The sequence below is a fragment of the Nyctereutes procyonoides genome, unplaced genomic scaffold (assembly GCF_905146905.1).
Source record: "Nyctereutes procyonoides isolate TBG_1078 unplaced genomic scaffold, NYPRO_anot_genome, whole genome shotgun sequence".
Classification (NCBI taxonomy): Eukaryota; Metazoa; Chordata; class Mammalia; order Carnivora; family Canidae; genus Nyctereutes; species Nyctereutes procyonoides.
In genome coordinates, this window is record NW_026575052.1 from 30,887,242 (window position 1) to 30,910,604 (window position 23,363).

At 42.4% G+C, this 23,363-nt stretch overlaps 2 protein-coding genes across 3 annotated transcripts in view; one reads left to right on the forward strand and one right to left on the reverse strand.

Annotated features, from left to right (window-relative positions):
* The window catches only part of BDP1 (B double prime 1, subunit of RNA polymerase III transcription initiation factor IIIB), an 89,147-nt gene extending 76,598 nt beyond the window's left edge, over nt 1-12,549 (reverse strand). Inside the window, exons 1-7 of one of the 2 annotated variants that reach the window (XM_055331841.1) lie at nt 12,145-12,548; nt 8,447-8,723; nt 6,535-6,644; nt 4,959-5,018; nt 2,916-3,044; nt 1,610-1,743; nt 431-525 (exon numbers count right to left, since the gene is read on the reverse strand). In XM_055331841.1, coding sequence (XP_055187816.1) covers nt 431-525; nt 1,610-1,743; nt 2,916-3,044; nt 4,959-5,018; nt 6,535-6,644; nt 8,447-8,723; nt 12,145-12,356 — 1,017 coding nt within the window. In that variant the 5' untranslated portion in view covers nt 12,357-12,548. Of the gene's footprint in view, nt 1-430; nt 526-1,609; nt 1,744-2,915; nt 3,045-4,958; nt 5,019-6,534; nt 6,645-8,446; nt 8,724-12,144 lie in introns of both variants that reach the window. The other variant, XM_055331843.1, reaches the window with a different exon arrangement.
* A 3,353-nt stretch (nt 12,550-15,902) lies between these two features.
* On the forward strand, nt 15,903-20,387 carry LOC129513993 (small EDRK-rich factor 1). The gene is made up of 3 exons (XM_055332493.1): nt 15,903-16,034; nt 17,200-17,308; nt 20,131-20,387. Exons 1-3 carry the CDS (start codon nt 16,028-16,030, stop codon nt 20,201-20,203), a joined length of 189 nt encoding a protein of 62 aa, XP_055188468.1. The 5' UTR covers nt 15,903-16,027; the 3' UTR covers nt 20,204-20,387.
* Nucleotides 20,388-23,363: the final 2,976 nt, after the last annotated feature.

Consider the following 23,363-nt stretch of genomic DNA (forward strand, 5'->3'; position numbering starts at 1 on the left):
GAAAACAATGGTTAGATGAGATAATAAGAATTATTTAACTTAGCATACTTCTCTTCATGCCTTCCTAGGAAATTCAGAAATACATTGTGTTCAGAAGCATCCTTAACCCAAAAATTCTAGTACATTTATCTTCCCTCTCCAATATTCAGCTCTTCTTTTATCTTATATTTGGTGGTTTTAGGGGTACTCCCTCAAATCCATTTTAGAAGTGGGCAAGAAAACAAATAATATGCTAAAGCTAAGGAGACTGTACTCATATTAGAATTGAGTAATACTGCATTACTTTCTGAGCTATGAAAAGGGAAAGATCTACCCAAAACATAGTAGACAACAAGAATTGACTGAGGTTTACATAAAAGTAAAAAAAAAAAAAAAAACCTAGTAATTTTTGGTCCTTTTCCAATCAACAAGTATCATGGGTGTACTTTACCTTAATTTCTATCCTTGCTCTGTGAGGAAAAAGCTGTCCGATCATAGAAAAGTCAGTTCCTACCATGCTGATGGCTAAAAAAAACATATCTGTTTCTGTAAAAATAAAAGATTTACAAAGAATGAAATTAAACTCAATGTTTCAGAGGAAAAAATCTTAGATTAAGTATACATTTTGGGTTAAAAATAAATGAGAGTACTTAATAGTCTTTAGGACATATTTAGTGAATTTTATTGCAAAGAACTTCAAGAATTTAAAATATTTCTAAATTTTCATACAGAAATTAATATAAGAAATTTGTATGCTCATACCAAAGCAACTGGAATAAAAAAAATAAAGATGACAACAACATTCTGCCTTCTGGTTTCAAAGTGTCCTTAAGAAAACTGTCAGTCACAGTCAGTATATTACTGCTTTAATGGAAGCAACCAAGATGTGCTAATTAGTATGTGTAAGAAAGTAGCTAGAAACAAGAAACCCAAACAGAATAGGATCGAGGAAGTCAGAGGAAGAAAGCATAGAATCTTTCTTGTTGCCCTCATTATTCTGTTATGTTTTTTCCCCCCCAAATGAATTATTTTTATAAGAATATGCAATACCAGGGGGCACCTGAATGGCTCAGTCAGTTAAGCATCTTCCTTCGGTTCAGGTCACGATCCCAGGGTCCTGGGATTGAGCCCTACATCAGGCTTTGCTAGCAGGGAGTCTACTTCTCCCTCTGACCCTCTCCCCTGCTCATGCTTGCTTGCTTGCTTGCTTTCTCTCTCTCTCTCCCCCTCGAATAAATAAAAAACATAAAAATAATAAGCAATACCATTCAATAGGTATTACAGGCTTTTTTAACAGCCTGGTCTTTATTCTTAAGAATTTAATTATGCCATAAAAGTATAACATTATTGAGTATTAAAAATATTAATTTTCCATTAAAAAATTTTTTATATAAGGATTTGACAGAGAGGAATACTCCAGCATGACCATAATGCTAATTCTTAAAAAGAGTACTAAGATAAAGCCAGAGATACAGTGTTCCACAGCATTAGGAGAGGGGGTTCCCACTGGAAGGTACCAATAAAATTAGCTAAAGAGAAAATAATATGGCTTGCATTTCATTTACTTTAAGAAAATAATTCACTTTATTTCAAATAAATAACCTACACAATTTAAAATGAAATTAGTTACCTTTATTTGACCATGGTTTAGAATAATAGTTTTTCCTAAAGCTGGAATATGTAGTTGTAGAACCACGCTCAAATATGGGGTCATTTTCCTCAACAACACAGGGTCCTTTTGTCCTTAAAACTTCTACAGTTAAACTGAAAGAAACACATTTTTAAATAGATCTGCACTAAAAACAAGAAAAAAAAATGATATTCGAATAGTTATATTTTGAAATTTACCATGGCAGACTCATATCAAAAGTATAATATATATATGAGGTATGCATATTTTCTAAGAATCCGCTAATTTTCCCTTTAAAAGTGATTGCCAAGAAAAAAAAAAGTGATTGCCAAGGAATAAAAATAAATGCTAACACTTTCTCAAAATCCTTAACAGCAATATAAAATTTATAAATTATCTTTGGGCCACCAAAAAAATTTTTTGTTTTATTAACTTGGGCATGTCCCTATATTTAATATATATTTTCATATCATGCTAGACCCAGAAGAATATCAAGAATATAAGCACCTGATATTTATGTTCTATGTTCCTGCACACAAATAAGTTAAATGTTTTTAACTATTTAATGACCAGTATATCATCACAATACAAGAGAAAACACAGAAATAATTACTAATAGGATTGCATTAATGTTTAATTAAAGAATTTTATATTTATAAAAAAGATTTTTTTTTTATAAAAAAGATATTTTAACCAACTGTAAGACGACTTTCTATCACCCTTTTATATTTACTTACTTATGATTAATCTTCTTTTTAAAAAAACATACTTTGGACAAACATTTCACAATGCCAAATTTGAAAATTTTAATGTTGTAACTGAGAAATGAAACTACAAGGTGAATTAAACTTTGTCATAACAGAAATTACAGAATATTAAACCCATGATTCATTGCATTTTCATTACTTATTTCCAGGCAACAAAGTATGGTATTAGTTAATAATATGAAAACATGTATTTTGACTTTGAGACTCAGTCAATTTTTGATACCTATCCATCAGCAGAGGCCAGCATATGATTAGTTCAGTAGTTCATCCCAATTATCGGTAAAGTTAGTAAAACAATGGTGGTTGGTTAATGGATGATAGGTCAAAAGTACAGTCTTCTCATATAAAACATAGCATAAAAACAGCTAAAAATTATAAATGAATCTAACTCACTTTTCCATTTACAACATCCATTAGAAAAATATAAACATCAGTGTCTAAGCAACAATAACTGATGTGGAAACACTCTCTCTGATTAGACAAAGCACATTTATTCTCAGGTTTGAAACCACAATCTGTGTTTGTTTGTTTTAACTTACCTTTCTTCATCCAAAATAATGGATCCATCTTCTGCCACTTTTACTCGAGGAACCAGCAATGGTCCATCATCCACATCATCTTCTGGTACTTCATTATCTGCAGTATCAGGAGTACTCTTACCTTCTTGTCTACCACATGTAAAAGATAGGTTAATTCATATATCCATGACAAGTATTTTCTGAATACTATGAACTTGTGAAATAAATTACTTCAAATCCAATATTCTATTTATTTCCAACTTTCCCTAAAATGTAATTAAAGATCCTACCTGGTAAGGACAGGACTAGAAGAATTTCTGTAATTCTATCCAGGAGCATTTATTAAGAACTCTATATTCTCTTTTGAAAATACAGAATTGAGCAGCCTGGGTGGCTCAGCGGTTTAGCGCCACCTTCGGCCCAGGGCGTGATCCTGGAGATCTGGGATTGAGTCCCGCATTGCGTTCCCTGCATGGGGCCTGCTTCTGTCTCTGCCTCTCTCTCTCTCACTCTCTGTGTGTCTCTCATGAATTAATAAAATCTTAAAAAAAAAAAAAAAGAAAATAGAGAATTAAATTTTCATTTTTTTAAAATGTTTTTTAAATTTTATTTATTCATGAGAGACAGAGGGGGAGAGCAAGAGAGAGAGACAGAGAGACAGAGACACAGGCAGAGGGAGAAGCACACAAGCTCCATGCAGGGAGCCCGATGTGGGACTCGATCCCTAGTCCCCAGGATCACACCCTGGACTGAAGGTGGTGCTAAACCGCTGAGCCACCCAGGCTGTCTAAATTATTCTTTCTGTCTCAACAGAGTATCAGATAAACCAAACAGATATTGGGGAATTAAAAAAAAAAAAAAAAAACCTTACAGTTATAAAGCGTTAGTTTCCAGATCATTTATTAACTCTTCATAACAACCCTGGGCATTGGTATTTTCAAACACACTTGAGGTCTGCAGTAATAAATAATCTTTGCTCTAGATTACACAACAGTAAAGGCATACCAAGAAGCTAAACACAATTTTCCAAATAATGACTCTGATTCCCAATTACCTTCCATTCAACTACATGGTTTCCTTGGGGTTTCACAGAAGCAAACATAACCTATTAATCTATAAAAATGCAACTAACTGCTAAAGTCTGAGAGTTCTGCTTTAAAACAATATAAGTTCTAAGCAAAATAGCAATCATTATTTAATAACCTTTGAAGTAACAACCAAAAAATCCCAATGTTTCTGGCAATTTTCCATAATCCTTCATCTTGAATTACAAAACTACAATAACTTCCTAGGAAGCCTCTTGGAGACATTTCTTAGTGGTAAGCTAACATTACAGAGCAGTGTGGAAGGCAACAAGAAGCTTATACAAAAAAAATATTCTCTAGTGGCATCAAACTATAAAAAGAAAGGTAAAGAAAAGGAAAAAGCAAAATATATAGAAGCTTGTTTGGATAGACACAGAATGGGATAAGAATGATACATTAAACAACTGGTAACATTTGTTGCCTCCATAGAAGAACAAGATGACTGGGAAAACAGTTGGAAGACTTTTCTAGGTCTAGTTTTGTTCCTTTTGGTTTTTGTACCATTGTAGTATTCTAAAACAAAACAAAATCCTTTTTAATACTAAAAGCTTTAACTGAAATCATATGATTGGTCATTTCCATATATAATACACGAATAGTGTGGACCTTTCATCTTGATTTAAATCACACATTAACTTTAACTCTTGTGATTCTATTTAAATATTCCTAGCACACGTAACTTGACTGTAACAAAAAATATCATTTGATTTCATTTTTTAAAAACTCTACCCACCAAAGATTTTGTTAAAAAAACCGTAAGATGGGGGATCCCTGGGTGGTGCAGCAGTTTGGCGCCTGCCTCTGGCCCAGGGCGCAATCCTGGGGACCTGGGATCGAATCCCACATCGGGCTCCCGGCGCATGGAGCCTGCTTCTCCCTCTGCCTATGTCTCTGCCTCTCTCACTCTCTCTGTGACTATCATAAATAAAAATTAAAAATAAAATAAAATAAAATAAAAACAGTAAGATAAAACACTTACTCTCTTGTCTGGACTGGTGCCAATGATTTTTCAGTTTTCTTTTCTTGCTCCAGTGAGGAACTAAAAAGAAAAAAAAAAGAATATTCTTTTTTAAATATGTAAAAGATTTAATATTTAATAGGGATCCCTGGGTGGCGCAGCGGTTTGGCGCCTGCCTTTGGCCCAGGGCACGATCCTGGAGACCCGGGATCGAATCCCACGTCGGGCTCCCGGTGCATGGAGCCTGCTTCTCCCTCTGCCTGTGTCTCTGCCTCTCTCTCTCTCTCTCTGTGACTATCATAAATAAATAAAAGTTAAAAAAAATTAAAAAAAAAATATTTAACATAAAAAATATTTTAAGGTAATTTACATCATGCCTATTCCATCCAGCAGCAGAAAAAGAAATTTTAACTTTTTATAAAATGATACACCATAACATCATTATTAATGACAGGATGGTCCAGGAGTCAATTTCTTAGTAAAAAACCTTTATCTTCAAGTGTAAATAATATGCAACAGCCTAAATAAATAATGTGTTTACTCTCCACTCTTTAGTAAAGGGAGGCTCTCCCAGTCCTGAGGCCTAAAGCAACTTACATGGCTTGTCTCCCAAATCCTAGACGTCAAATAACTCACAACCTAGGTGTCTGGCCCTTCCTTCAATAGGCCAAAGACCTGATAAACCTGAAAAAGGCTACAGTGAAAACAGGCTACTATTCCTACATCCATCTACAAAACCACCAAACATAACAATGAGACATCTGCTTCTCCAGGCTAACTCTGACTAAAGAAGCTTTGTTCCGGGCCCTTGGGTGGCTCAGTTGGGTGGGCATCTGCCTTCAAATCAGGTCATAATACCAAGGTCCTGGGATTGAGCCCCAAGTTGGGCTCCCTGAACCCACTTCTCCCCTCCCTCTGCCTGCCGCTCCCCATGTTTGTGTGCACGCTGTCAAATAAATAAATAAATAAAATCTTTAAAATTAATTAGTTAAAAAAGCTTTCTTCTTGGAGGATTTGTTAATCAAATGCCACTATAATTAGGACATAGGACATAAAAATTAGACCATTCCTTCAGAATTGGGTTATATATAGTATATAAAGAATGGAAACCATAACAGCAATTAGAGAAAAGTTGTTTAGTTGGTCTTACACAGCTTAGGAATATAATGAAACTTATTTTTAACCTCAGAGGTGATGGATACCAACCCAAGAAAGAAGTTACCTGAAATACCACTAAACTTTGTTTAAAAATTCTACCTAGGGCACCCCGGGTGGATCAGCGGTTTAGCGCCGCCTTCGGCCCAGGGCATGATCCTGGGGACCCGGGATTGAGTCCCACATTGGGCTCCCTGATGCCTATGTCCCTATGCCTGTGTCTTTGCCTCTCCCTCTCTCTCTCTCTCTCTCTCTCTCTCTCTCTGTGTGTGTGTGTGTCTCTCTCATGAATAAATAAATAAAATTAAGAAAAAAATTCTACCTAAAAGAACATGGTATGTGCTATAAATTTTGTCAACACACTTAGAAAACACGGAAACTGTACTCTAAAAGTGGTACTTACATCACAACACACTCAAAGAAAGGAAAACAGTTTACTTACGTCATTGGGTTGTTATCTGGCAGGTAATATATGAAATCTCTCATAGTCATTTTTGAACGATCTGGTGGCTTCTGACTTTCATTTATGGCATATTTGTTTTTCCATTGCTTCTAGACACACAAACACAAATGAAGACCTACTTTTATTTTACAAATATAGAAGAAATTCACATGTACTAGAATGTAAGGTATAGCCCACTATTGCATTCATTCCATGTGATTTGTTATTCCTACCATAATCATTCCTAATTTAAGGAAGAGCTTTCCTAAACTGAATATAAAGAAGTTGTAGCACATCAAGAAACCTTAAAAACTGGGGGATGCCCGGATGGCTCAGTGTTTTAGCACCTGCCTGTGTGCCAGGGCATGATCCTGGAGTTCCGGGATCGAGTCCTGTATTGGGCTCCCTGCATGGAGCTTGCTTCTCCCTCTGCCTATGTCTCTGCCTCTCTCTCTCTCTCTGTGTCTCTCATGAAGAAAAAAATAAAATCTTTAAAAAAAAAAAAAAAGAAAAGAAAAGAAACCTTAAAAACTAAAGTGTCTAGGACTGGATAAAAGCTCATTATATAAAAAAATAATAAAAATAATAATAAAATAAATAAAAAACCCTCATTATATAAAATCACCCTAATGTCTTCTAACTACAATAGTTCACTAAGAATTTATAAACATACAGCTTTTGTTGACCCTGTAATGAACTGGATTTCTGTGAATTTTATAAAATTCTTGCAGGAAATTTTTAATTTTTTAATTCCCCAGAACAAATCTACCTAAGCATATTCTATAAACATAGAACATTTTGAAACACTTAGATTTTAGAGATTATACATTCAAAACCCCTTGACGTTTGATAAAAAGCAAATAACCTCTGTGAAGCTATTTCTGTGTAAAAAGTGACGTCTACTTCACAAATATGATAGAATTAAATAACAAACAAAGTACCAGGCTAAGTGTTTTCCTCTTAATTAAAAAGGGGATCCAGGGCAGCCCCAGTGGCGCAGCGGTTTAGCACCACCTGCAGCCCAGGGTGTGATCCTGGAGACCCGGGATCGAGTCCCACATCGGGCTCCTTGCATAGAGCCTGCTTCTCCCTCTGCCTGTGTCTCTGCCTCTCTCTCTGTGTGTGTTTTTCATGAATAAATAAATAAATAAATCTTTAAGAAAATAAATAAATGAAAAAAAAAATAAAAAGGGCATCCTATAATAAAGAGCTGACATGTGTTGGGTTCTATTTACCAGACACTATTCTAAATACGTTTGACATGTATTAAGTCATCTAATCTTTACAAACCTCCAATAAGATACATACCATCCTCAGTCTTACTTTGCAGATGAAGATACAGAAAAGTACATTAAATGCACAGGTCACATAGTACAGGATGACTCTAAGATTCAAATCCTAAGTATTTAACTGTAGACTTACATGCTTCACTATTGGTACCATGTTCTCTCAGAAAAATCCATTTTCAAGGTTAAAAAGAAGATGGACTCTGCTATACACATACATGCAAATTCTTCCCGTTTATAATTTCTATATTGTCACCTTAGAAAATATTACGAATTCACGTTGCTCAAGTATACCTATCTTAATTCAAATTAATATAACTCGTGTCACTTAGACATCATGAAAAATCAGATTAAAGGCTTAATTTATAAATATGCTTTGTATGCTTTCCATGTATCTGTGCGTACAGAACTTCTATCTGTGGCCTTCACCAAAAACAATAAAGATATAGATGAATATATAAAAATTAACATACTAGAGAAATTAAGTCTATTGTGCTTATTAATCAATTAACGAGAGATATTGATTACGCGCCATTAAATGCTATAGATATTTTTTCTCCATATCATGCCTGACGAACATATAAAAGGAATTCTAGCCAAGAAAGTAATTTTTTTTTCTCCCTTACCTTCTCTTTTCTCAATTCTTCTTTTAACATTTCTCTTAGTTTCTGGGCTTTATAAATTCGGTATCTGTCTGAACATGGCTGTTTCTCTTTTGTTAAAACAGGATTTGGCTGTGGAACTTCTTGATTAACTGTAGATAAGGGATGAGATTCTGAAGGAACACTGACACCAGGCTTAACCAGAGTAGGAGGACTTGATATTCGCTTTCTTCTCTGTGAAACAGTAGAGGAAGATTTACTGGATTCTTCAACATAATTCTCACTGTCAGTCTTTTCATCACTGTTGAAATTTAAAAAAAGAAAAAAAAGGGCACCATGGATCTTTTATATTCTAGTTTCAAAAACTAATCTAATGAAAATCTTTTTTTTAATCAAATGAAAACCTAAAACAGTAAAATTTCATTATCAAAAAAATCAGTGACTTGAGATATAGATTAATGACGACTGCAATAAAAATTGTATTTAGTAAATGTTTTTAACAGATATGTAAATTCTAAAAAGAGACTATTAATCTTTTTTGAACTTCAAGTCCCCTAGGGCAATAGAACATATAATTTCATGCTCGTGTTAACTCCTTCAAGAAAAACAAAAGGCCAAGTTACAAATTAAAGCTTAATCACCCTATTTTGAATCACGAGATAACTGACAATCATTTTTCTAGAAAGTTTATACTGACATCCCCCTGAACTGATCTAAATTACTGAAATTTTACTCTATCAACCTGAGATCAGTCAAACCAAATATACAAAACTTCAAACTTCTAAAATATCTCTACTGCAGTATTTGAGAATATACATTTAGCTACATTAATCAAGCCAAACATTGTCTGAGGCAGAAATCATTTATATTTGGTTGGGCATAACTACTCACACAGCTATCAAACTCCACTTAAAAACAATACTCAGTCACTCCAAATTACATATTAGGTATGTAGCTCAGATTGGATATACATATTTCAAAAATGGCCTGAAAACGGGATCTCTGGGTGGCTCAGCAGTTTACTGCCTGCCTTGGGCCCAGGGCGTGACCCTGGGGTCCCAGGATCGAGTCTCGCGTCGGGCTCCCTGCATGGAGCCTGCTTCTCCCTCTGCCTGTGTCTCTGCCTCTCCCTCTCTGTCTCTCATGAATAAATAAATAAAATCTTTGAAAAGAAAACAAAAAGGCCTGAAAGCAAATTAAGTCAAAGAGATAATTAGATAAGAATTATAGGAAGTCTACATTTTTCATGTTATGATTAGTTTTATATAAAAATGGAAAATGCCAAAAAAAAAAGGAAAATGCCTAAAACTATAGAATAAACTTTCCAAGAAATTTCCTTTTTGAAAGTCCCCCCCGCCCCGGTAATCTCTGCACTCAATGTAGGACCCAAACTTAGAACCCCAAGATCAAGAGTCTCATGCTCTTCCTACTAAACCAGCCAGGCACCCAAAGAAATCTCCAATTTAAATTCTTATCTCAACCTTTATAACCTGATCCTTGCATCATATGCCATTTCACTCAATTTCATTGAAACTTTAACATTCATTGAAACACTCTGTTTTTACCACTTACATTTACAACTGCAAAAACACACACACAAAAAAAAAAAAAACCACCATACTAAACAACAAAAAAAAAAGTACTCCATAAATGCCCACTGTCAAAAACCAAGTATCCTCAACCTCAAATGTCTCGACTAAAGAACCTCAGTAATTCATTAAATTACAATCATCACACACTAATGTGTAATTAACAGGATCTCTGCCAACTTTATTAACAATGACTACTCCATGTATTTCCATTTTTAGAAGTTTTGAAAGAAATATTCATGTAAGAAACCTGGAAATCTCTAAAGCATCACTAAGCTAGCAAAATAACACCCCGTACCCAGCACCAGTTTAGGCGAACAGAGGAAGATTGGACAAAAAGGAAGGAATAAAATCTTCACCTTCCTGTCAGAGCATACAGAGAATTTACACCATCTCATTGTCATTTAATAGGGTCAGGTTTTATTGTTCTCCTCACATATATATTACAGAAAGAGAGGCTATTAATAGCCCAACATGTCTTAACTTTAATTACTTTGTTAATCACTACCATCACATTTACTTTAAACAATTAATTTTTTGTACACAACTATTCTGCAAGGTCCTACACAAGACAGCTTGTCAGGTTTTTCCTAAAACTCCTCAACAACTCTCCAAAGCAGGTAATGTTATCTCCATTTTAACAGGTAAATAAATCCTGCCTGGCCATGGCTAGTAAACGGTTAAATAAAGAAAAAACAAAAACACCCTGAATCCAAATGTGCTCCTGGCACATGTTTTTTCCCTTCGGAAACCATGGCCACTCTAAAGGGGCAGGCCCTCAAACCAAAGCAAGGAACAAGGGGCAGCCCAGGTGGCTCAGCAGTTGAGCACCTGCCTTCAGCCCAGGACGTGACCCTGGTCCCGAGATCTAGACCCCCGACGGGCTCCCTGTAGTGAGCCTGCTTCTCCCTCCTCCTGTGTTTCTGCCTCTCTCTCCGTGTCTCTCATGAATAATTTTTTTAAAGATTTATTTATTTATTTATGATAGACATAAAGAAAGAGAGAGGCAGAGACACAGGAAGAGGGAGAAGCAGGCTCCATGCCAGGAGCCCGACGTGGGACTCCATCCTGGGACTCCAGGATCACGCCCTGGGCCAAAGGCAGGCGCTAAACCGCTGAACCACTCAGGGATCCCCGAATAAATAAATCTAAAAAAAAAAAAAAAAGTGAGGGCAGCCCGGGTGGCTCAGCGGTTTAGCACTGCCTTGAGCCCAGGGCCTGATGCTGGAGACCCAGGACTGAGTCCCAAGTCAGGCTCCCTACATGGGGCCTGCTTCTCCCTCTGCCTGTGTCTCTGCCTCTCTCTCTGTGTCTCTCATGAATAAATAAATAAAATCTTTAAAAAAAAAAAAAAGTGAAAATCCGTATCCTGGGACACCCGGCTGGCTCATTGGTTGAGCACCTGCCTTCAGCCCAGGGCTGACCCCGAGCTCCTGGGATCGAGTCCCACGTCGGGCTTCCTGCATGGAGCCTGCTTCTCCCTCTGCCTGGGTCTCTGCCTCTCTCTCTGTGTCTCTCATGAATAAATAAATAAAATCTTTTTTTAAAAAAAAGTGAAAATCCATATCCTGGGACACCCGGGTGGTCCAGGGGTTGAGCACCTGCCTTCGGCCCAGGGCGTGACCCCGGGATCCCGGGATGGAATCCCACATCGGGCTCCCCGCAGAGAGCCTGCTTCTCCCTCTGCCTCTGCGTCTCTCACTAAAAAATAAATAACATCTTAAAAAAAAGCAAGGAACATCTCCCTTCCACGGCCACAAATCAGCAAAACCGAAGTCACACTGATCTATTAGGGAGAAATGAGTGTTTTCAAATTTGTACAGCTCCTCGCCGAGGACTCCAGCGGAAGAGAAACGACGGGAAGGCCGCCCGAGCCGTGCCATGAACGACAGCACGTGTGGGCACCTTGGGCTTCCAAGTCGACCCCTCCGGATCTCCCACCGCTGCGGAGGACGCGGGCCCCTCCCGACCACACAGCCCACGCCTTGCGGACCGAGCCACAAACTGCAGCTCGCGGCAGGCGCCCAGGGCCTCCTGGCCGCGGGTGCCGGCGGCGGAGTCCTCCACCGCGCAGCCTGCGGTCGGCTCTCGCGGGTCGGGCCCGCCGTGGTGCGCCCCTCCGCGCCCGCTTACCTGCTCCGGGGGGCCTCCGCCCGGGGCTCGCTCCCCCCGCAGGCGGCCGCCGGCACATCCGTGGACTCCGCGGGCTTCGGAGAAGGGGCCGCCGCCGGGGCCTGGGGCCCGGGCGCCTCCGGCCTGCGGTGCGCGGTGGGGGCGGTGGAAGCCCGGGCGCCTGCGGCAGGCCTGACATTCGGCTTCACGCTAAGGCGTGCCCTGCGGAACATGGCGGAGCCAGGGGGCCCGGGGAGGCGGCCCCGCGGCCGCTCTCAGCCCCGAGCCCCGGCCGCTGCCCGGGGAAGGGATTAAGAGCTACGCCCTCTCCACGCGGCCACGCCACCAGCCCCGCGGGCAGCTACCGCAGCTTCGCACCCCCGCCGCCGCCGCCTTCCTCCCGCCGCCGCCTCTTCTTCATGACCCTGCCACACTGAGAGCTAAGTCTCCGCGGTACCTCACTTCCCCGCCCTCGGGGGGGCGCCGGAACTGATGACGCCATCAGCCAGCGCCGCGGAAGGACGTCAGACGCAAGGCTCCCGGAGCCATGGTAACTGTCAAGCTACAGGGGCCCCAGCAAACCGGAAATGGGGCCGCGCGGCGAAGCGTTCCTCCGTCCCACCCCCGCCGCAGGAATCCCTGCGAGTTACTGGCGGGGGCGCAGAAAGGGAGGGAGTCCTGCAAGCCGCAGGGCCCAAACCGTGAGGAGACCGGTGCAATCAGGCGGCGCCCGCCTGCTCAGCCAGAGGAGTGTGGACTCTTGATCCGGGGGTCGTGAGTTCAGGCCCCACGCCTGGGGGGGGGGCAGGGAGGTGTTAGAGTACTTTAAAAAAATTTTTTTGGGGGATCCCTGGGTGGCGCAGCGGTTTGGCGCCTGCCTTTGGCCCAGGGCGCGATCCTGGAGACCCTGGATTGAATCCCACATCGGGCTCCCAGTGCATGGAGCCTGCTTCTCCCTCTGCCTATGTCTCTACCTCTCTCTCTCTCTCTCCCTGTGTGTGACTATCATAAATAAATTAAAAAAAAATTTTTTTTGACTTTACAAAAATAAGGTCTTGCAGAGTAGCGCCTGTTCACCAGCACATCCCCAGAACTTAGAAACTCCAAAGTGAGTAGGGACGCTTGGGGGGCTCAGCGGTTGGGCACCTGCCTTGCGCCCAGGGCCTGATCCTGGAGTGGGGGGGGGGTCTTGCATGGGGCCCCCTACATGGAGCCTGCTCCTCCCTCTGCCTGTGTCTCTGCCTCTCTCTCTCATGAATAAATAAAATCGTAAAAAAAGAAAAAAAAAGATATTCTAAAGTGAGTAGAACATAGATGACAAATTCAGGTGTGAAGGAACTGGTAAGTGACCTCCTCCAAGAGGAACATGTCGTGGGAGGAAGACCATTCACTTTGTACCTTTGTTTACTTTTTAATGTACCTGTTCAGAAATTATTATAGCTAAAAGTATATAGTTATGTAGTAAATTAACATAAGTATTCCCTAATCTGCTTCGGGACATGGCAGATGTCCGAAGCCATAACCAAGGCGTTCTGGGTTGGGGAGGGAAAAAGAGTACAATAAAAGAAGAAGATAACTTAAGAATTTATTAAATGCTATGAAAGAAATGTAAAGGATAGTATCACAGAGATTAAGGGAAGGCTGGCTTGCTTTAGTAGGATGGTTAGGGAAGGTTTCTATAAGGAGAGGAAAAATGGCCATAGATGACGTCAGTTTTACACAGTATGGGCCAGTTCTTGAACCAGCTATATAAATCCCCTGACTCATTGCAACAGACAGGTCTGACTCCTTTCTTGGAAAGACAAGGTTTTTTTTTTTTTTTTTTTTTTTGAAGGACAAGATTTTACAAGAATATCCTGTTAATAACAAAATGTCAAAGGAATCTAATCCTTTGTTAATTAATCCTTGCTATGTCATCAAGACAGGAGAAAAAGAGACAAGGGCTTTTCAAAGTTTAAATAACAAGGATGAAAGCATAAAAGAGACAAGAGATTCCTCTAAGACTGGAAAGAAAATAGAGGTCTCTGGATTCTGTGGGCTCCCTCGGGTACCCTGAGGGAGTGAACAGGACTTCAGATGCTTTTAAAGAAGTTCAACAACTAGACAAAGGAACCCCCTACTGAAGATGTCTCAGGAATCCTGGAGCCACCGGCAGGACCACAGGGCTTTGTACGGTATATTCTGATGATGCATTGTCTTTCCCCAAACATTCCGATTCCACCTGACACTCTAGGGCATTCCCACAATTCTATAGCTAAGGCAGTGGACAATGACAAAGATTTAACTTCTCATTAGTATCAGGATGGGAACAAAGTCGGATTTCATTTTATTATTGAACTATAAAGTCAGGCACACCTGGGTGGCTCAGTTAGTTAAGCGACAGACTCTTGATTTTGGTTCCAGTCACGACCTCTGGGTCATTAGGTCCAGCCCGGAATGGAGGCTCTGCACTCAGCTTAGAGTCCACCTATCCTTTCTCCCTCTGCACATTCACTCTCTACCCACCCCACCCTCTGTCTCAAATAAACAAAATCCTTTAAAATAAAGTCCTAAGATATTTCTTACACTCCCAACTTTGTGGAGTAAGTTCATAATGGCATCACAGTAACTTCAAGAGTCTTCAGTTCTCTCTGGCAGACAATCCCAACTTTTCTTGTGTACATCAGCTGTATCCTTAACAACTTGCAAAGTGTATTTTCAGCCATAAAAAAAAAAAAACAATTAGACTGGACATTAAGATCACGTACAGAAGCAAGAACGCTGCCACTTCTCTTCCAATCCCACATTCCCTTCCTATCACACAACCCGAGCACAGAGACAGTAACCTAAAACTCCCAAAGTCGTGTCGACCGTGACAAAGGCCCTGGGATCAAATGGGAAAATGAGCAGATTCGAGTCCGTCGTAAATCTGAATCTCCCTTGTACGAGTCCCTACCTGTTAGGTCGCTCGCTCTTAGTCTCAGGGTCTCCATCTCCTCCGTAAAATGAGAACAATGAAGTCTACCTTACAGGCTTGGTGTAGTTATAGCGTAAGAAAACGTGTCAAGAGCCACAGCTGCCTGCTGCAGAGTCCCCCTCAATCTGTCCTGCCCCCTTCCCGCTCTTCCCGCTTCAGCAAGGCATACTCGAGAGAAAGTTAACGTCCTCCGTCGAACCCTTAGATACAGCTGCACTTAGTGTGGTTTCTGTCGTTAGCAAACAAATGAGGGCTGGCCAGGCACCAGCGCTCGGCCCGCAGCGGGTGACGTCCGCGGACGCCCGGCCCGCCTTCCAGGGATCGCCCCCGGCGCGGACCAGTCTCGCCGTGAGCCTGCAGGTCCCAGCCCTAGCTCCGCGGCTGGGGCTACCCCCGCTTCCCCGCGGCGCACGCGCAGTCGCTCGCCCTGCTCGCGGGAGGCGGGGCCACGGACGGCGGGGGCGCGGCCCGGCGGAGGGTCGGCGCGGGGGCGGGGCCACGGACGGCGCGGGGGGCGGGGCCCGGCGGAGGCTCGGGGCGGGGCCACGGGCGGCGCGGGGGGCGGAGCCCGGCGGAGGGACGGCGCGAGGGCGGGGCCACGGACGGCGCGGGGGGCGGGGCCCGGCGGAGGGTCGGCACGGGGGCGGGGCCACGGACGGCGCGGGGGCGGGCCCGGCGGAGGGTCGGCACGGGGGCGGGGCCACGGACGGCGCGGGGGGCGGGCCCGGCGGAGGGTCGGCGCGGGGGCGGGGCCACGGGCGGCGCGGGGGGCGGAGCCCGGCGGAGGGCGGCGCGAGGGCGGGGCCACGGACGGCGCGGGGGGCGGGGCCCGGCGGAGGGTCGGCGCGGGCTCCGCGTTCCCGGGAGGCGGGTGTGGACGGCCGCTGAGCGCGCCTGGAGGCGGTTGCTTTTGCGCGGAGCTCTCTCCCCCGCGGGGCCGCCATCGGCATGGCCCGTGAGTGTACGGGCGGGCGGGCGGGGAGCGTCCGCGGAGGAAGCCTCGCTGCGGAGCTGGCGGGGCGCGGGGGTCGGGGCTGGCGGGGGTCGGGGCTGGCGGGGGCCGGGGAGGGGGACCCTGTCCTCCGTCCGCCGGGGACCGGGACGCTTAGCCTCGGCCGCGCCTCCGACGTGGGCCGCCGCTGCCGGGGTGCGAGCGTCCGCGGTAGAGAGCCGCTCCCAGGAGGGGGGGCTAGAGGACCACGGCCCCCGGAGGGGCCTTAAGGACGGGAAGCCCCGACGGAGCCCGCTCACTGGTTCTTTTGTTTGTGCCTTTCAGTCCGTCCTCCTTCCCGTCCACGCGTTTCAAAAAGGTAGAGCTGCGGACGCCCGGGGGGCTCCGCGGTGGAGCGTCTGCCCTCGGCCCAGGGCGTGACCCCGGGGTCCCGGGATCGAGTCCCGCGTCGGGCTGCCTGCACGGAGCCTGCTTCTCCCTCTCCCTGGGTCTCTGCCTCTCTCGCTGTCTCATGAATAAATAAAATCTTAAAAAAAAAAAAAAAAAAAAAAAAAAACTAGAGCTTAGTTTGAAGCAGCGAGCCGTGTGGACCGAGGAGCGGAATGCCCGTTGTGCTTACAGCTCGAGAGCACGCCGCCCGGTGGGATAACTCGCCTTAGGCGTCCACCCCACGGGCGCATCTGCTCGACAGCTACAACTTCAGATGCGTTTTTAAACGAGTGTTTTTTTGTTTTTAAAAAAAATCTTATTTTCTTATGAGAGAGAGAGAGACAGAGGGAGAAGCAGGCTCCATGCAGGGAGCCCGATGCGGGACTCGATCCCGGGGCCAAAGGCAGGCGCTGAACCGCTGGGCCACCCAGGGATCTCGTAAAGTACGAGCGGCCTGAACGGGAGCGGCCTAAACGGGATTCGTGTGGAGTTTTGAGATGGGAAAATTAGAGCAGGAGGGCAGCCCTGGTGGCGCAGCGGTTTAGTGCCGCCTGGGGTGTGATCCTGGTAGAACCCGGATCGAGTCCCGCATCGGGCTTCCTGCATGGGGCCTGCTTCTCCCTCTGCCTGTGTCTCTGCCTCTCTCTCGCTCTCTCTGAATGAATAAATAAATAAATCTTTAAAAAAAAAAAAAAAGAAAGAAAAAGAAAATTAGAGCAGGACTGTTTGACTTTTGTAGGAGGAAACCAGCGAGAACTCGCCCGCCAGAAAAACATGAAGAAATCCCAGGAAATTAGCAAGGGAAAAAGAAAAGAAGATAGCTTGACCACCTCTCAGAGAAAGCAGAGGTAAGTGAGTGACACTAATGGGATTTTCAAGTCACTGAAGCTGTCATTTTGGAGAATGGAAAGAAATGTTTTTTCTTTTCCCCCCGTCCTTGGTAGAACTAGTCTTAGCCTGCATAGAGGGGTAGACAGTGGAACGTCTGTGCGGTGCATGCCAGAATTATGTAGCCATCCCGAACCATGGGTGAAAAATTGCGAGCTCTCAAGCTATAGTCTTTTTTTTTTAAGATTTTATTTATTTATTCATATAGACAGGCAGAGACACAGGCAGAGGGAGAAGCAGGCATTATACAGAGAGCCTGATGTGGGACTCGATCCAGGGTCTTCAGGATCACGCCCTGGGCTGCAGGCGTCACTAAACCGCTGCACAACCGGGGCTGCCCTAGTCTTTTTTTTTTTTTTTTTTTAAGATTTTATTTTATTTTTTCATTCGTGAGAGACACAGAGGGAGAAGCAGACTCACTATGCAGAGTCCGATGTAGGACTCAATTCTGGGACCACTAAGCCACCCTGGAGTCCCTCAAACTATAGTCTTGAGAAGAATTCCATGCTGATTCATCACTACAACCCTAAGAACTTCATTTAGCAAAATAGTTGAATGCCTTGCCTATGGAGGGCACTTGTTCAGTGCTAGGGATACAGTGTTTTCAAAGTGGACTCCCTACCCAAACTAGTGAAGATGACTGGTTGACTCAATCATAGGGATAAAGGTTCTGAAGAAAACACAAGTATATGTAGCTATCTTGTCTTCCAAAGATCCATTGTGTTGGAGAAAAATGCAGGTGCACAGCCTTGATATATGATTACTTGTGAGAAATACAAAACTGCTACAGAAATACTTTGGGAGTATAGCTTGAATTTTTTCAATGCATATTTGTAAACGAGTTTAATTTTATTCTAAGATCAAATTTTGTCTATGTACAACTTGGAGGTCACTTGAAGAATTGACCAGACATGCTTCGGTGGGGCTTCTCGGTTGTCCGCGAGCCTGCGTTAAATTAGAACCACCTGGGAAACCCTGAGGGCTACTCAAGCCTGTGCCTTAAATCCAGTTCTGGTTTAATTGGTCTGGGGCTGGGCATAACAGGTGCTCTAGGTATATCTTATTGTGCCTAAGTTAAACCTGCCTTTAGAAAAAGCTTCTCAGGTGATGCTAATGGGCACCTATAGTTAAGAATCATCGTTTAGAGGTGCGTGGCTAGCTCAATTAGTGGAGCATGCAACTCTTGAGGCCTGACTTCAAGCCCCACATTGGGTTAATGATCACCTCTCTTTCTGTGTTAAAGTGATGAGGTTTGCCTTCAATTTCTGTTTACCCACACTGGAGTAAAAATGAGCGTGGTACAAATCAATGAACATGAAATTTTTAATGGAGAACCCTAGTCCAGCTTGGCTCAGTAATAGTCCCTGTTAAAAGGATATCCACAGGTTAGAAAGCTCTGTGCTGGCTACTCTACCATGTATTGTCTCTCTTGTTATCCTGAAAAGCAGCATTAGCCTCAATGTATAGAATAGGAAGCTGAGGCTCTGAACTTCAATAACATTGCTAAGAGTACAGCAAGCACAACAGAGCTCCATTTCAAACAGAAAAATAGCTATCACTATTTTCCATGATACTTCATTTCTTTGTAGTCTTGTTTTTCCTTCATTCTCTTTGCTATTGGCTTTACAGAAATGTCTACTGTCATGGACAGAGCTACTCACCCTGAATTAAAATCTTAAACTAAATCTGTGTGATAATAGGGAAGAGCTTGAACTTTGAAATTGGACAAGGGCAGCCCCAGTGGCTCGGAGGTTTAGCGCCACCTTCAGCCCAGGGTGTGATCCTGGAGACCCAGGATGGAGTCCCATGGCGCGCTTCCTGCATGGAGCCTGCTTCTCCCTCTGCCTGTTTCTCTGCCTCTCTCTTTGTGTCTCTCATGAATAAATAGGTAAAATCTTGAAAAAGAAAAAGAAAGAAGAAAGAAATTGGACAGACTTGAATTTTATGTGATTTGAGGCAAATTATTTAGCTCTAAGCTTTTAGTTTGTTTTTTTTTTTAAATCCGAATCAGGAGAATAATAACAGAGTTGCTATAGGACTTAATCCAGAGCCAGCAAAGTGGCACATAGTGGGGATTGGTTACAAAGTCATTTCATGTATTTTTTAAAATAAGGATTTCCTGGACCATCTAGCCCAGGTAGTCTGGTTGTAGTTCACAGTTAATATGATATATGGAGGTTCAGCCAGAGACAAAAGGTTAAGGAAATGCCCTAATATCCTTTGTTTTTTAGTGTAACCCATTTTTAAATCATTTACTATCAGGCTTTTAGGTTTGCTATGAGGCAATTCAGTTTCTTGCAGCGATATCCTAACTTTGGGTACCATTTTGGATATCTGTGAGACTTAAATGCTTCATCTATGAGACTTAAATGCTTCGTCTATGAGACTTAAATGCTCCTTTCAGGGAAAAATAGAGAACATTAACTTTGTTGACAACCAGGAGTAATTGCCATTATTTCTGTAGATAGCTACCTAATGTCAGATCTATGTGTTGATAGCTACTTTACAAAACAACCCAAATAAGTACTGTTCTGATTTTGAAATGTCCTTATTTGCCCAAGACTGTGGTAGCAATAGAGATGGTTTTCAAAATAAGATGTGGCTTCAGAGCCCTTCTATTCCTTGCTTTCCCATTCTGTCGCCATGAAAACAGAAAGACATGAATCTTTTATATCTTTTAATTTGTTTTTTAATATGCTTAATGGGTTATGTATAGAAAACAAGTGACAACATATAACCAATTTCTCTATAACAACCTAACAGCCCTTTTCCCCCATTTTAGGGACTCTGAGATAATGCAACAAAAGCAGAAGGCAGCTAATGAGAAGAAGTCTATGCAGACACGAGAAAAATGATGACTATGGAAAAACCTGGGTGCTACTGCCAACTAGGTGTATCATAGGCTCTAAGGTCAAAATTTTGTGAAGCGAACAATCATATGTTATATCCTTACAAAACTATTTTAGACTTTACCTTTCAGCCTTAGTGTAATGTTTCATAACCATTCTTCAAATAATAAAACACTAACTGTGCATGTGACATATTGGTGAATGTTGTTTTTTTTTAATCAGTGAGCATTTATATAATTTAATAGAGAAGTAATATAATCTCTTATAAATCTAGAATCTTTGTCATAAACTTTGTTAAATCTTAAAGTCAACTTGATTGTATAATAGAGTTTAAAATACATTTATCTCAAGTTGCTTTGTAATTAACTAGTTTGCTTGAAGAATTTACAAGATAGTACCTGGAATAGCAACTAAGTGAATACAAAGTAAATGAAGAGTAACTTACTGAGAAACCTCTCAGTGAGAGTTTTGCTTACAGCTTTAAAATTGTCTAGAATAAGTGCCTTTTTTTTTTTAAGGATTGATTGATTGATTTATGAGAGACACAGAGAGAGGCAGAAACACAGCCAGAGGGAGGAGTAGGCTTCCTGTAGGGAGTCCAATGCAGGACTCCATCCTAGACCCCAGGATCATGACCTGAGCCAAAGACAGAAGCTCAACTGCTGAGCCACCGAGGCTGCCCAAGTACATAGTTTATTAGTGCAATGTACAAAGGATTCACTCTTTGGTTTTAAGAGTGCCATTTTTTTTTTTTTTTTTTTTTTTTTATTTATGATAGTCACAGAGAGAGAGAGAGAGAGGCAGAGACACAGGCAGAGGGAGAAGCAGGCTCCATGCACCGGGAGCCCGACGTGGGACTCGATCCCGGGCCTCCAGGACCGTGCCCTGGGCCAAAGGCAGGCGCCAAACCGCTGCGCCACCCAGGGATCCCCAAGAGTGCCATTTTCTTAGGCTGTTCCAAGACTCTGGAAAAAAATATTGAGGGTTAAAAATATGGAAGTACGGGAACCCTGGGTGGCTCAGCAGTTTAGCGCCGCCTGCAGCCCAGGGCGTGTTCCTGGAGACCCTGGATCGAGTCCCACGTCGGCTCTCTGCATGGAGCCTGCTTCTCCCTCTGTCTGTGTCTCTGCCTCTCTCTCTGTGTGTGTCTCTATGAATAAATAAAATCTTTAAAAAAAAAAACTAAATTGAAAAAATTAATTTTATGAACTTGTCAACCATAGTTTTTCATTAGAACAAAATGGAGTAAGGAAATTTTTTTTTAAGATTTTATTTATTTATTCATGAGAGACACAGAGAGAGAGGCAGAGACCTGGGCAGAGGGAGAAGTAGGCTCCCTGTGGGGAACCCGATGCGAAACTTGATCCCAGAACTCCAGGATCGAGTCCCCCATCGGGATCCTTGCATGGAGCCTGCTTCTCCCTCTGCCCAGGTCTCTGCCTCTTTCTCTCTCTTTCTGTGTCTCATGAATGGATGAATAAATAAATAAGTAGAATCTTTGAATAAAAAATAAAGTCGCTTCCTGCGACTTTACCTACTAAAGTACTTGCTGTTTAGTAAACACATATTGGAATATATTATCTTTACAGATGGCCAAGTCATGAAAATGTCAGTGGGAAAAGAAGAATGACTCTAAGTTGCTGAAATGCACTTTCCCATAAATCACGGCAAGGTTTAAAACTTCATATAGGCTTTTCCTTACAACTTTGCTTCTTAAAAACAAAAAACTTAAAAAAAAAAAAAAACTTTTACATACCACAAAATGAGCATGAAAAGTTCACAAATAGCCTGCTTTTAAACGATTTGCCCAGGAAAATCGAGGTTTTCAAAATTTGATTTTGATTATAATATACAGAAATATTTTCCATGCCAGATACCATCCATGCTACTTTATCAATTGGACATGACTCTGCTTGCCATTGTATCCATGCGGGAACATTTCCTTGAGTATTACTGAATGGAGTTTTTTTACACAAAAAAAAATTTTTTTCAATTTGAGAGAGATAGCAAGCCCTCAAACATGAGCAGGGGAGAGGGACAGAGGGAGAGGAAGAGACAGACTCCCTGCTGAGCAGGGAGCCTGATGTGGGACTTGAACCCAGGACTGCAGGATCATGACCCAAGCCAAAGTAACCACTGGAGCCATCCAGGCGCCCCTACAGAGTTTTTTAGTTTATAAGAAATTGGCTACCAACCTGAGTATAATTGAGACAAACTCCTATTGAATACTTGTTTTTATAAACATACATTTCATGACTAAGGCTTTTGTGAAGGCCTTGGATCGGAATGGGGGTAGTTACTAGTCAAAAAGCTCATTTGGCCTTGTACTGCTCAAGATGACTATTAAGGTGGCTTATGAATGGACATTTAATGTAGATTATGTACTTTAATGTATGAAAAAATACAAGCACATCAAATCCGTGATTTTGGGAGACCTTGGGGCTCAGTGGTTGAGCATCTGCCTTTGCCTTGGGTTGAGATTCAGGGGTCCTGGGATCGAGTCCTGGATCGGGCTCCCCGAGTGGAGCCTGCTTTTCCCTCTGCCTGTGTCTCTGCCTCTCTCTCTGTATCTCTCATGAATAAATAAATAAAAATATTTTTTTAAAAAAACCCTGTGATTTGATGATATATTGAAATTTCTAGTTGCAAATAATCATTAATTATAAATAACCACGTTAGTTGTAACAGTTGAGTGGATGAGAGACTCCAGAGTCTAAGGAAAAGTTGAAGACTCAAGGCTTTGGAAAGATCAAGAGTTAGAGCGGCTCCAGGCACTATGAGAATTTTTTTTTTCACAATGTTGCTATCAGGGTGAAATTTTGACAACTATTTTCAGTCTTTATGTCATTCAGAGTTTCTCCAAATGAACTTGTTTGGGTTAAATGCCTACTCTTCAAAAAGGGGAGGGCAGGCATCTGAGATGATATAACCAAGAGTGTATCCAGTGAGGAATAGGTGGTTCTTCTAACAAATCTGGGGTTCTCTTGCCAGAAAGTGGGGTGAATGGATGCTGGGCAGCCTAAAAGAGTCCACTACTCTCATTGCAAGGCTAAAATTAAATTTAAAAAATGAAGATACATGAAAAGGCAAATCATGAAGGTGATAAGTAATGTTCTGAAGTGTAAAATGAAGCTCATGCCATTCATACTTCTACCAGCTTTCAAAA

Coding starts and splice junctions, on each gene's coding strand:
- LOC129513993 (XM_055332493.1), top strand. Junction 17,309..20,130: donor ACCTCTCAGAGAAAGCAGAG/GTAAGTGAGTGA, acceptor CCCCCATTTTAG/GGACTCTGAGATAATGCAAC.